This window comes from Glycine max, chromosome 13 (assembly GCF_000004515.6).
Source record: "Glycine max cultivar Williams 82 chromosome 13, Glycine_max_v4.0, whole genome shotgun sequence".
NCBI classification, from domain to species: Eukaryota; Viridiplantae; Streptophyta; class Magnoliopsida; order Fabales; family Fabaceae; genus Glycine; species Glycine max.
Genome location: NC_038249.2, coordinates 23,956,194 through 23,970,647, shown reverse-complemented (window position 1 = coordinate 23,970,647; position 14,454 = coordinate 23,956,194). Strand labels below are relative to the sequence as shown.

The 14,454-nt window shown below is 30.0% G+C and overlaps 1 protein-coding gene across 1 annotated transcript; it reads right to left on the bottom strand.

Annotated features, from left to right (window-relative positions):
• Positions 1 to 10,600: 10,600 nt before the first annotated feature.
• On the bottom strand, positions 10,601 to 13,464 carry LOC100778701 (zinc finger CCCH domain-containing protein 11-like). The gene is made up of 8 exons (NM_001317657.1): positions 13,294 to 13,464; positions 13,079 to 13,163; positions 12,810 to 12,950; positions 12,627 to 12,715; positions 12,214 to 12,402; positions 11,999 to 12,129; positions 11,683 to 11,785; positions 10,601 to 10,777 (listed from the first exon to the last, which is right to left on the bottom strand). The coding sequence occupies exons 1-8, from the start codon at positions 13,462 to 13,464 to the stop codon at positions 10,601 to 10,603; spliced, it is 1,086 nt and encodes a 361-aa protein (NP_001304586.1).
• Positions 13,465 to 14,454: the final 990 nt, after the last annotated feature.

The following is a 14,454-nucleotide window of genomic DNA, read 5'->3' as shown; positions in this document are numbered from 1 at the left end:
TAGATTGGAGAAATAATGTCTGCAATAAGAGAAATGTCTCTCACACAAAGATAGTGAAATATAAGCTTCATTCCCTTCTTCTTTTTTCTAACGCTTGAAAATTCTAGTAGAACAACTGGAGGAAAAGTTTGATGAATCTTAGAGAACCACTAGAGATACTATTATCACTATTAGACTACAAATATAAGCCCGCTTAGAGGTAGGGGATAATTTATCGCAATTGGGGTTATAATGAATATGTGTAGGGATCCTTAGAGGATCAAATTAGAATTTATTTTGGGATGTTTACCGTATTATGATTCTTCCTTTATGATTATAATTACGTGATTGTTGTATTTGACGAGCCAATTGATGCCCTGATGCAAATTGGTTGATAAAATTGAGTGCTCCTGATGTTTTCATGTTTTTGACCTATGATTTTGATTCTTTTGATTTTGATATGATTAAGTGAAATTGTTTAAGGAGTTTAATCATATGAACATAACATATTAATATTATTATAATGTGACATGTATATAATGCATGAGGCGTGATAATGTGTTGTCTTGAGATTATGGAAATGTGATGAATTATGTGTAAGTAACAAGTTGAGTATGTGATGAATTACGACGAGATTTTTCACTGAAATGATATCACATTGCATATAGGATTGAGTGTTAGTATATTTATTGCACAACACTTGTGTATTGATCAATATTGATTGGTTGAGTGATATTGTATTTTAATTCTTGAGTATGTGAATGATATGAAAATGTGTGAAACATGTAGGGTTGAGATGTGTGATGTTACGTGATAAGTGGTGGAATGACATAAGTTGTATTAAAGCAAGTTATATTTCATTTATATGATATATATATTTATGTTGTCATGTTTCTCTCTATTAGTTAGGAATGCAATAACTCACTCATTTTGTGTTGTTTGTGTTTGGATCTTGTGATGATCTCAAACTTTGTATTCATGAGAGCAGATGGTTAGGTGGAAGGTTATGTAGAACCTCATGCTAGAGAACGCTGAAACACAATGCTCTGATAGGATGTGACATTGGGACATGGGGTTCTATATTAATTGTATGAAGTTCTGGATATGTAATTTTTATCATTTTGTTTCACATGTTAAGTCTTTAGTTCATTATTTTGAGTTTTGGACAACCTTGTTTTGAGTCATAGATATTTTTAATAAATTTTATTTGATAACAATGAAGTAAATGTGATCATTTTACCCATATGAATTTGTTTAAGTGATTTAAATAAAATTGATTTAATTAAATTCTGAATTTTTATATATTTTTTTTAAGTATATGCATGTCGGGGTAAAGTGTGTGAGAGTCCTTATTATGATTAGTGATAGTGAATAATGTGAACATAACATGTTATTCTATTTATTGTATCATATTTAATTTATTGTATCATGATATTCTATTAATGACAAGGACAATTTATAGATATTTTAGAATATATGAGAATTAAATTAACAAAAGAAAAAATTCAAAGGACTAGGATTACACCAAACTATATCTATACAAATTAAAATTTTGTTTAAGCCTAAATCTCTTTTTGACCACCACTATCTTTCATTAATGTATTTAACACAATTACATGTTAAGGATTAAAACTTAAAATCACAAGTTAAGCCAGAATAATCATGTACCAGTGATCCCTACTCGTGGAAGTAGAATATATTCTCTAACGTTATTAGATAATAAGGACTTGTTATAACTTATAATATGAGAGAAATATACAAAAATAGAGTTAATAAATATACAACATTGATGTTTTTATTATAAGTTTTTTTTATATATATTTTTCTCTCTTCGAACAAAAAAATAATATAAGAAGATACTAATTCATTGGTTAATCTTTTAACAACAATGACAAAAATAATATATATATATATTAGTTTTCGAGAATATGTCTAATTTTGCTTTATTTATCAATAAAAAGGTATTTGTTGTGGGATCCCATCAAATGTAAGGGATGGGCATGATCTAACCCAAATCATCAATTTGATTTGGCCTAAAATTGATTTGGATTGGTTTGAGTTTTGAAATTATATCTAATATATTTTTTAGAATGTGTTCAGTTTTGAGTTTTTTTAACTAATTTTAATGTCCAACATTTTTATAAAAAAATATACATTTTTGAACAATTATGTATTAATAATAAAAAATTTTATTTAATATATAACATTTGTTCAACATCTTTAGAATGTGTTTGAGTTAAGCTTTGAGTCGTATTAACCAAGTTTTATATCGTATATTTTTTTTAAAAAAATACATTCTTGAACATTTGTGCATTAATAATAAAACTTTTTAATTTAATATATATCATTTTTTTAACATGATATTTATAATAATATTATTTATTTTAAAAATATTATAAAATATATCTTAATTTAAGTTTATAATTCTTTTTTCTACAATTTTTTAATGCCATAAAAGACTGAGTTACGGTTCAATGGCTGTGGTAATTCTAACAAAGTTGATTAGGCATGGCTTAATAATTAATTTACAAAAATATCATTACATATAAATAACACACTAAATCATGAAACTATTAGATTGAATTTTATGCTAGTGTTGGACTAGATTTTATGTTGTCATGTACAATGTAAAAATATGTTATGGTTGTTATTTAAAATTATATTTTTCTTTCTATGAAAAATTATATTTTTTTTATAGAATTTTATAAGTGGACGGGGCGGGAAAAACCCAACCATTTCAGAGACAGATATAAGGGATAAATCTATACTCTCGTTAGATTTCGGGAACAAAGATGAAAATTAGAAGTCGATAACAAAAATAGGGTAAGCAAAACTGGACCTCCATCCACCTCGTTGTCATGCCTAAAGTTGATACCACATCAACCAAATAGCCATAACGACAGAGCCAAAATATTTTAATAGCATGCGAGACAAGAACTGAATCTATGACGAGAAAAACAAAACTCTAGTCAGATCTCGAGTATGGTAGTCCTTGTCTATCATTTACAAAAAAAAATTTAGTAATAATGATAGGAACAAAATCTCACCAACAAAAACCAACTTTAAGTTTTTTCTTCTACAATTTCATCATACAAGATATATTACATCAAAATATCAAGTTAACCCTGTCTCGTCTTACATATTTTAAACTTTTATTCAAGTCAGGTTCAAATTCAATTGGTAAAAGTTTTGAATCCAGTATGTCTGAATGAAGACAAATTAACCTATCCCAAATAATCCCCTGTTGACCTAATCAAATGAATACATTTTGAATTATTCAAATATAAATCCAAAGGAAATGACACTTTAAAAATAGCACGAGTTTCTATATTATTTCTTGGAAAAATTAAAAACAGTTTGATTAGCATTTAATATTTAATTAAAAAAATGTTTAGAGTAGGAAGCGGGAAAGAGATATTGGAAGCTATTAATAGTTAAGTTAATTATAATATATATTTTTTTTCTGTTTCACATATATCTTCGATGACAGTTTTTTTTAAGGATATGTAAAGTAAAGAAATTATTTCTTATTATTTCTTCTCTAAATAAATCTGTGACAATGTGAATTTATTGAAAATAAAATTTATATCTAAGAAATTGTTTTTTAATAATAAAAATAATATTTACTTGACACATAACAATATCATAATTAAATCATAATTAAATAAAAATAAAAAAATATTAGTTTTTTTCTAAATTTTTTAAAATTTATTATCATTAAAATAAAATTGTATATGAATTTTTTATAATAATACAGTATGATGGGAATAAAAAAATATTGTGAGGACCACAAAATATAAATTAAAAGATCCACTTAAAAATTTCACATTAGAGATAGTCTAACAAACTACATCCTGAATATGAACCATTTCTCGCAGCATTGCTCTGAGAAATTTTCTTGCAATCAATCTTATTTACGTTCATGTTACGTAAAAGTATGCATTTGTTTTTCATTGATATAGAAATCAACGACAAGATCGATCATTTTCAAAGTAATAAATGTCAAAGAATAATCCTTTTATTTCTAAGTTTTCACCAAACACGACGAGACCACTAAAGTCTGTTATATCCTCAAATTTTCTTCTCGAAAATTAATTAACTTGACAATTATTGAAAAAAAACACATCTTTGATTATTCACGGTCAGGTTTCAAATGAGAAGCACAAGCTGCTGTTTTTTTTTTAAAAAAAAAAACCATCCATTTATTTATTTATTTTGTGGTAGTTAAAAGAGGAATAGAGTTCAACATATTTGATAAAAATCCAAGCTAGCTTATGTTTAGCTATTTCAAAATCGTAAATGTCTAAAAAAAAAACAAATCATAATCGTAAAGAGACAACAGAATTAAAGGGCTATCTTACACGCATGGTTGTCATAAATATAGACGCGAACGCATAGTTGTTGTCGTTAATAACTGAATACATTAAGAATCCAAAAAAATTATAATATATACTCCTTTTACTAAAAAGTATTATCTTTTACTATTTTTTGAAATTGTAATACGATTAATAGCTAAAAATCATTTTTTTTTCATATTATTTTATAAAGGCTAAAATATACCTATGGTCGCTTTTTTTTTTTTTTACTAAAACTCATTTTTATTTTTTTATATTTTAAAAGATTTATTTTAATTCTTTATCTCTCAATTTTGAATCATTATTGTCCTTTCAAAACTGTGACAGTTTTCTATTCGTGACATAATTTTAAATCTTTTTAAATTAATTTAAGACAAAAAATTTATCCTATTAGATTTACTTATATAAAACCTATAGAACCCAAATAACTTTTGAACAAAAAAAGACTACAAACATGGTGATAATTACATAAAAAATAGTCTCACCAACAATTAAAAAACAAAAATCTAATATCAATTTTTTTTCAATTACTCACAGGATTAATATTTACGCAATTTTTAACCTGATATTTTTCATGTAATTTTTAAGTAATTTTAATGAGATAACTTTTACGTGTTAAGTGTAAAAAAAATAGTTTAAAATTATGTTCAAAAATTAAAAATAGTCATTGTTTAGAAAGGATAACATTAATCCAAATTTGAGATATAAAATACTAAAACAATTTCTTAAAAAGATAAAGAGTTAAAATAAATTTCAATAAATTAAAAAAATATCAAGTATAGTTTAGCCTTTTATGTATGAATCGAAGACGAGAAACGCACTTTTATTTTGTTTTATAATATATATGAAAGTCAAGTGTTTAAGACACGGCTTGTTTTGTAAGTTTTCTTTGGTCAAGGGTTTTGAGGTAGCTACAGCATGAGAAATCACAACCATTTGTGACTGGGTGACTTGTAGAATCATGCTTCGCTGAGTAGGTGTGCACCAAAACTGGCAGAGAGGTGGAAGTTCTGAGTTATAGTTCGTAAGGAGTGATGAGTGATAAGAATATAAAAAATGGACCCAACAATTTATGAGTGCGATATATTTACCATGACTGTAACATGGTGAGTAAGATCGAGGTTCCATTAATTTAAGTAATATTTTCATGCTTCATTTCTATATAAAAATTAAATAGTCATAGATAAGAGTTTTAACTTTAAAAATTATTAAGAAAATAACGTATTATAATTTATGATAAGAACAGGTGATTCCTCATTATTCTAATGTGATAATAATGTAATTAAGTAGTAGAGAGAAGAGACAACAAAGTTCAATTTGTCAACGTAACAGTTTTGTGTTTGATATTGTAATTGCTGATAGTTTTGCATTGATGGGTTGTATATAAATGAAGTTGAAATTTGTGACACGATATTATGATATTGGAATAGGATAACCTAGGCGGGCAGCTGTGTTACATAGAAAGTGGTGCTTTCGTTTAACATGCATGCTATGAGATTCTTCTTATTCTAAATGTTTATTTAACCTATATGCTCATGAAACTAAGATGTCTTTGTGTGAGGTAAAGTCCCACATCAAATAGAAGTAGAAAAGTTGATTATCATATTCAAAATTTCCAAACCTTTTTGGACCGAAACTGTAAACGGGACATTTTACTTGTTGAATTGATGTCACAACGCATGCAAGGGATGGAAAGAGCGCAAAGTTTACAAGCTATGGGATATTCTACAAGAAGGGAGGGGTAGAAGACTTGTTTGCTTTCACAAATTCTGATTATGCAGGAGATGAGGAAGATTCTAAAAGTACATCTGGTTTGTTTTCTTATTGAGTTCAGGAGTAGTGTCATGGATGTCCAAGAAGCAACCAATCGTTACTCTCTCAACTACTAAAGCAGAGTTTATTGTTGCTGCTGCCAGTGCTTGTCAAGTTGTGTGGATGAGAAGAGCTTTGAGAAACTTAAATCATGCTCAAGAAGGTAGCACTGTCATTATGTGTGATAATAGCTCAACAATTAAACTTTCAAAAAATCCAGTTATGCATGGCAGGAGCAAGGAGCAAGCATATTAGAGTGCGTTTTCATTTTTTAAGAGATCTTGTAAAAGATGGAGAAATCGAGTTGGTGCACTATGGAACTCAGGAGCAGGTTGCAGATTTGATGACTAAAGCCTTGAAACTTGAGGCCTTGCAGAAGCTTAGAAAGAAGATGGGAATGCTTGATCTCATGGAAGTAAACTAACTGCATATTGCAGATAATTTAAGGGAGGGAATGAAGAGGTCTTTGGTATTTGTTGTTCTGTTTTAGTTTGTTGCTGTTACAATTTGTTTTTAATTAGTCCTAGTCTTTAGGAATCTGTTGCTTTTGAGTTATTCTAATTGTTGTGAATCACATAGTTATCCGTGAGCTATTTTTTTGTATTTTGTTTAGATTTGTAAAGGCTATATAATAGCCTCTTTGAATTCAATAAAGGCAGCAATCAGTTTGCAAGAGCTTTGAATTCAATAATGACAATGGGTGGAACAGGACACGAGTAAGGCTACTTACCAACTTCTTGGAGAAAATTTGTGTTCGTTACAAAACAAAATAATTAAATATGAAATAAGTATCTCTTAAGCATAAGTAAATATAAATTCAAAGTATAAATAAATAAATAAAAAATCAGTGTCTCAAAAGCATAAATTCAAAGGAAAAAAATAAGGTGAGGCAGGTGAGGCACAAGAGGATCATGAGGCAAAATGAAAATTAGGTTTATAGTTTTTTTCTTGATAATATATCAATATATATGAGGATCCTTTTATAATTTCAGGGATGACAAATATCTATTGAAAGTATCCATCACTACCCATGGTGATTTTTATCCGCAGGTATGAACTTTTTTGTCATCCTAGTTTGCAACATGATTAGCTTCCCAAACAATGTGGGATAAGCTGAATTATTCAAGGTCACCTATCGTACGAAAAAGAGTAAAAAATGAAATCATTTTTAGGTTGTTTAATAGAAGTCAAAATGAAAGAAAAGAAAGGTAGCAATTTCTTTTCTATAGTTCAATTGTGCAGAAAAAGGAAAAAAATATAAATAAAATGGTATAAATATTTTTAGTGAAAAAAATGAAATAAACAGACTCTCACATTTCCTACTATTAGTCATTGTTCTTATCAAATTTTTCTTCTTGATCCTACATTGATCACTCCTTTCACAACTAATTAAAATAAAAGAGGTCATTCCTTTAATACTATTATTTGTGTCTGATCTTACAATCATCGTCACAAAATCAATTTCATAAGCGACAGATAGAATCCAATGTAGAACATCATCATGGGTAACAAATACCTACAATGCAATCTATACAAGTTTAGTCTTTAAGGGGCATTCATTTACTTACTCTAATAACAATAAATCATATTAATAACTCAGAAGTATTAAATGCATCAGAACAATCAACATGTTCTTCATTCACACCATCTTCATCTTCATTTTGTTTATTCATATCAACTTCTTCAAACATTATCTTTGGTCATCTAAAAAAAACATTCAAAAATTTCAATGACAAACAAAAAACTCCTAACACACCATAATTATACTATCACACAATTTTCGGATTTTTACTATATTTAATAATTTAATACATTAATTTAAAAGGACAAAAAAAAAGAAATTTATGTTCAAACAACTAAATTAAATTAAAAGTATAAATTATTTTAACATTCATATCACTTTTAAACTATATAAACTACAACTTTCGAATGAATATTTAAACTATATCTATTTAAAAGTTTTTTAATTAATAATTCTAATTTTATTTAATTAAAAAATAAAATAAATTTATAAAAATAAAAAATAAATAAAAAAGTTCTTACAGATTGTCAATCTGTATGGTACTTATAGATTGTCAATCCATAAGTAACATATGGATTGTCAATCCATAAGTAACATATGAATTGCCAATCCATAAGATTTTTATGGATTATTAATCCGTAAGTTATATACAACTTACAGATTATCATTGTAAATTTTATATAACTTACGGATTATCAATATGTAAGTTTAACGGAAAAAAAAAAAAAAAAAAAAGATCGAACACCTTACTTCTGTCATTAATGGCCAAATCAACCATTGCTACAACCACCACTTGCCCATGAACCACCATAAACAATGCACCTCTACCAAAGAAGACACAACAATGAACGGGCAACTCTCACGAGAACGAAGGTGAAGGAAAAAATAACAAGCTCGCATGAAGAAACATTAAAAAACAAAGCGTTGAATAAGAAGTTATAAGGGAGGGATAAAATGAAAATTTTAAAAATTTGTTGGGTGTACCAGTAATTCTACTAGTGTCCAAAGCAAAACCCTAAGCTAGTTTGTGGGATAAGAATATGTATTGGAATACTCTTAAGAGGGACATCCCTAGTTTGAATCTTGAGAAAAAACAATCCGGAGTGAATTTGTACAATCTTTTGAAGGACTACCGAATATGTGGATATACACAAATATATATATATATATATATATATCTTTTTGTTTTGCTGAATAGAAGGAGGCAACGCACCCCACAACCAAAGTTAAATCCCATTCAACAATACAATTCAAATCACCCATAAGGGAGACCAGGAGCAAAAAATATAACAAAAGTCAAGTTATTATAAGAACTAAAAAGTTCAAACTTAGCATACAAGTTCGCAATTGGAATGACAATGAGTGGAATCAAGCACTAGTAAGGCTACTTACTAACTTTTTGTTGGAGAAAATTTGTGTTCGTTGTCCACCCATTTACCCATTGGACGTCTATTTGAAAAATATTTACGGATTTTTTATACCCGTAGATGTTCATGGATATCCATGAATACTTCAAATTAATATATACTGAAAGTAAAAAAATACCACTTTATGCATAAGTAACAACACAAAAAAATTAAATATGAAATATGTATCTCTTAAGCATAAGTAAATATAAATCCAAAGTATAAGTTAAAAAAAAAAATCAGTGTCTCAAAAGCATAAATTCAAAGAGAAAAAAAAATGAAGGTGAGACACAAGAGGATCATGAGGCAAAATGAAAATTAGGTTTATGGTTTTTTTCTTGATAATATATCTATATATATATGAGGATACTTTTATGATTTCAAGGATTACAAATATCTATTGAAAGTATCCATCACTATCCATGGTGATTTTTATCCGCAGGTATGAACTTTTTTGTCATCCTAGTTTGCAACATGATTAGCTTCCCAAACAATGTGGGATGAGCTGAAAATTTCAAGGTCACCTATCTTACGAAAAAGAGTAAAAAATGAAATCATGTTTAGTTTGTTTAATAGAAGACAAAATGAAAGAAAAAAAAGGTAACAATTTATTTTCTCTAGTTCAATTGTGCAGAAAAAGGGGGGAAAATAGAAATAAAATGGTATAAGTATCTTTGGTGGAAATAAAATAAAGATATTTTAGTATTTTTATTACACAAAAAGCAGATTTCTTCCTCTTTTTCATCCGAAATGAATGGATTAAAAAGAGTAAAATTATATTAACATGTTCTCAGGTTTTTTTAGATTGCACACAATACCCTTCCTTTTTTAATTTCTACTACAACCTCCCTTTTAGGGATAAATCATATAATATTTTTCGAACAATTAGAAATAGTAAAATATACAAGTGATATCAGTGTAATATTTTCAAGGAGTATAGGAATGGAAAAAGGAGCGAATTCATATGCAATCTAAAAAATACTCAGGCCTATTTGTTCTTTTATAATTTCTTCCTAAAACAATACTAAGCATGGGAAAAAAACTGTTCTCGGAGTCTTTTTTTAAAATCCAAGAAATGGGTACGAAAACTAACTCCACCTCAAAATCCCAAGCATCCTCTAAAGCCCCAAGGTATCTAGCTATAGCATTCATAACATAACAAATACCACTTTATGCTTTGATGGTTTCAAGAAAATCACAAGCGCGACAACAACTAAAGACACCTTTTCGACATAAGGAAACTCATGTACAAATCAGGTACAGTCTGCACAAGACTACTTATTTCAAACAACAAAAATGTCTGTCTAAGGTCCAATAAGAGATCTAACAAAAAAGGAAAGTGGATTATACCAAACAGCCACTATTCATACCAAATGCGATGCAGCAAATAGTAATTTCATTATCTCCACAGCCTTCATTCAAAAACCTTCCATGAAAGCAAGGAGAGCGAGTGGCTACAGGCAAATGCTCTATTGTTCAGCAGAGGCATAAAAATATCACATGAAGATTGCGACAAACTCTCAGGATTAAGCTTCAGCTCCTGTTTCCTTTATTAGGATGGATGTCTTGGATAAGCTTGCTTCCAATTCTTCTAACTCATCCATGTCCAACTCGTCATCGTCATCTATGTCATCAAGATAATCACCATCAGCAGCGGCTGTTGCTGAGGAGCTGGGACCATCTTCTGCAGCATTCCTACTCCCCTGAAGTTGGATCCAACAATTAGAAAAACAAAATATACAGTTGATGTAAAAAGATACAACATTACATACTTAAAGCACACATTTAAACTGCATACTGAATAGAGGAAGAATGAGTCAAGAGAGCTAGTGCTAGAAGCCAATATTCTCCTCTTGTAATGGCGAAGAAAGAAACTTCAAACTGGCAATAATTCATTATTCAGGGCAGAGCTCCATGACCAAGGGAAAACACAAGAACGTGATTTGACAAGAGCATTACTTTAAAGGACAACCATATCAGCAACCTAAGTGCAAGCATTATTTTTATTCAAGAACTTCTAATTTTTATTTTTGGAACTCGTTACTGATACATTATGACCATGTTTGAATAAATTTCTATATAAGCACTTCTGAGAAAAGAAAATCAGATAAAATCATTGAGTTTCTTCCATAAGTTAAAATCAACTTATGCAATTAACTTTTACAGAAACTTTCTCATCTAACTATTCCAAAAACTGAAGTGCATAGGTTGATTTTAACTTATGGGAAAAGTTCAATTTGTTTTACCTTCTTATTTACTTCTAATATAAATGCTTATGGAGAAGTTTAATAGGACCTATATCCCATTGCGACGGGCTTTTAGAAACAAGCACAAGTTGTGCACTCAGTCACATAGCAGATACTGCAATTCACTCATGATGTGGCTACAGCCATGCAGTTGCAGTCCATTTTTTATGTTTGCAACAGTGAAATTTTTATTTGTACAAAAGCCAGAAGATTCCTGACATTGCAGTTGTACTGCAGCTTTTTATGTGAATGGAAATCATCCAGCAGCATTTATCTCAGATTTGCATTCACCAGGTTGGTTATCATAATTCGAACTATATTAAATCAAATTATGCAGAGACAGACATGAATAAAGAACTTACATTCTCTTCAGTTTCATAAGATTCTGGTTCTCTCTGGTACACGTCATATGCTTCTGCATCATCCACAAACAAGCTAGCATTTGACAAAAATAGCTCCCGACCACTGCATTGAAGGAGAAAATAATGTAACCAGATTAGCAGGGGAAAAAAGTAAAATATTGTCCACCTTCATAACCACTCGTAATTCCTTTTTTTTAACAGGTTCAACAACATGAAGTTCCCTCACTTTTTCACATTTTTATAGAGTAAAAGAGGGTGGGGGGCATATATACATACATTTTACAAGTGAACCATAGGGAACAGATAGTGGATATACCTCATGCGATCATTCTTAGCCCTCTCAGCCTGTTGTGCAGCTATATTGGCATCTCTCTCTTCTATCTTCTTCTTCTTCCACTCAAAGAATAACTCAGGAGTCATAGGAGTTGTAGTTGCCACTTTGGCACGCTAAACCATGTTAAGTATTTTGTTAGATAACCTGATACAATATTGAATACTGAATGACATAGCTTATTGTAAGAAAAAAAACACCTGATTTTCAATCTCCTCTTCAATTGATATTTTTTCACTTTCTTCCTCTAACAAAGCCTTCATTTGAGATTTCAAAACATAACCAGGTGGAAGAGCATGTCTATAATGGCAATTCTTACCACCATTGGGGCAGACCCAAAACCAACCATATTGCTTCTTTTCTACTGCATCCAAAAAGTATTTACAGACCTGGAGATAGTACACAAATAACAGACAGCGGTCATTTTGAGTAGCATAAGCCACAAATAACATAAAATTTGAAGGTAATGCAATACCATTAAACATCCAAAAAAAGCCCCCACAACAAACAAAAACCATAGAGAACCACAAAAAACGAAAATGAATATCAAACAAATCAATGTAACAGTTGTAATTCCAAGTTTCCAACAAATTACAAATCTAACAAAACGTACTATGTCAGTTGGTTTATTCTGATTATACTCAGTTTTCTTTGACTCCACCACCTTCTCCAAGGTCTCTTGATCCCAATCCTCCATTGTTTCTGACAATACAGGAACCAAATCAAAAGGTTAGATAAAGAGAGAAAAAAGCCATCAAAACCACAGCAATAATCATCATTGAACTTAAAGCAATACCCTGGTCACGCTTATCACTGTAAATGTCAATCTTCTCCCCTTTCCTCTGAACATTCAAATCATGCGAGAACTTGCATTTGAAGCCCTTGGCACACTGCCCCACTTTATAAAACTCACATAATATGGACTTGGGATCAACACCTGGCCCAAAGCAAATTCAGATATATTATTAGTTTCCACTTCCAGCAACACTAATCAATAATTATAAACCCATTGGATAAAGAAAAGTAATTTCAAGTCAGAAATCAGAAAATTTCTAAAATGATTACCAACAGGCACTTTGGGTTGAGTAACAGCGATTTTGAACAAATCATTTAGCTCCTTCTCCTTGGCCTTCTCCTCCTCCTTCTTTTTCTGTAATCATCACAATAACAACACATCTTTTTATTATGTTGCAAAATACAAACCCCAATGGATTAAGGACAATAAATAACTAATCAATTTTATGATTAACAAAATAAAATAAAATTAGAGGCACACATACCTTGGCATCGACTTTGGCGGTATCGGGCCTTGGCTGCACGGATTGCTTGAGATTCTGAACATACTTCTGGACGTTTTTACTCTTGTTCTTGTTCTTGAGACCGAAGGTTTTGTCCTCTACAATCTTCTGCTTCTTCGCTAAATCAGCTTTTGATTGCTGCTTTGGCGGCATTTTTTATCGGCATCAAAAAATAAAAATAAAAATATATTTATATATAATTTATTGGTTCGATGAAATTGGGGAATAATCAAATTAGGGTAAGATGTGAAGGAACGATCTGTGTGGTGTTTGTGTGGCGTAGGACGATGTGCCTGGCAGAGGCGAGGAAGATGTCTGGTTAGGTTAAGTTAGGGATCGGAGTTTAGAGCGTAGATGGGGTGGTGTAGATTCCAGAACTTACGAAAGAGTTCCAATTCCCGATCTACCCCTCAAATGCACACTCGTTAGGTCACTGAATTTCTTTGAACTGAGCAAAAGATACGGGTATTTCGGATTGCACTTTTTTTTTTTTTTGGCAAAATTACATTTTTGTCTTCTATTTTGTCTCTAATTTTAAATTTTGTCCTTTGATCAAATTATTCACCAATTTTATTCTAGTATTTAATCAAATCATGTGATCCTCCGGTTCACAGACGACCACGTATCATGTTCTTATTAGATGATGACGATCATGTATGATATTCTGAATGATCAATGAAAATAATCATATATTTTATCTTAAGAACGTGATTACTTACTTGTTAAACATTTTCTGACAATAATTTATTGTGTTTGTGTCCTTTGCCTTCGGATGTGGATCAGCTAGAAGCAAGAGTTGCTCCTGCGTCATTTCCTTATATTTGACATAGATTTGAAGAGCAACGAAGATCAATAACGCATATGTAAACATGTTATTAGGCATTTACTCTTAAAAAAGAATTTCTTTTTATGAGAAAAATCTATTTAGCACAAAAGAAAGTAAAGGAGAGCATTAGAAAGCATCCTGAACATAAAACATCACTCAAAAGGAATCCAACCACCATGACAAAATCTTTAACTTTTTTTTACTTTTAATTAAGATTTGATTGAGAGACAAAAACTATAAATAAAGTGACTTGGATCTAAAAATTCATTAAGATTAGAATAGATCTCAAAGTTCAATAAGTACTTACAAGTACTTCA

Excerpts from the sequence above, each read along its gene's own strand:
- LOC100778701 (NM_001317657.1), bottom strand. The coding sequence starts at position 13,464 with ATGCCGCCAAAGCAGCAATCAAAAGCTGATTTAGCGAAGAAGCAGAAG. Across the intron at positions 12,403-12,626 it reads AGAATAAACCAACTGACATA|GTCTGTAAATACTTTTTGGA; the intron begins GTACGTTTTGTT and ends TACTATCTCCAG. Across the intron at positions 11,786-11,998 it reads GCTAAGAATGATCGCATGAG|TGGTCGGGAGCTATTTTTGT; the intron begins GTATATCCACTA and ends CCTTCAATGCAG.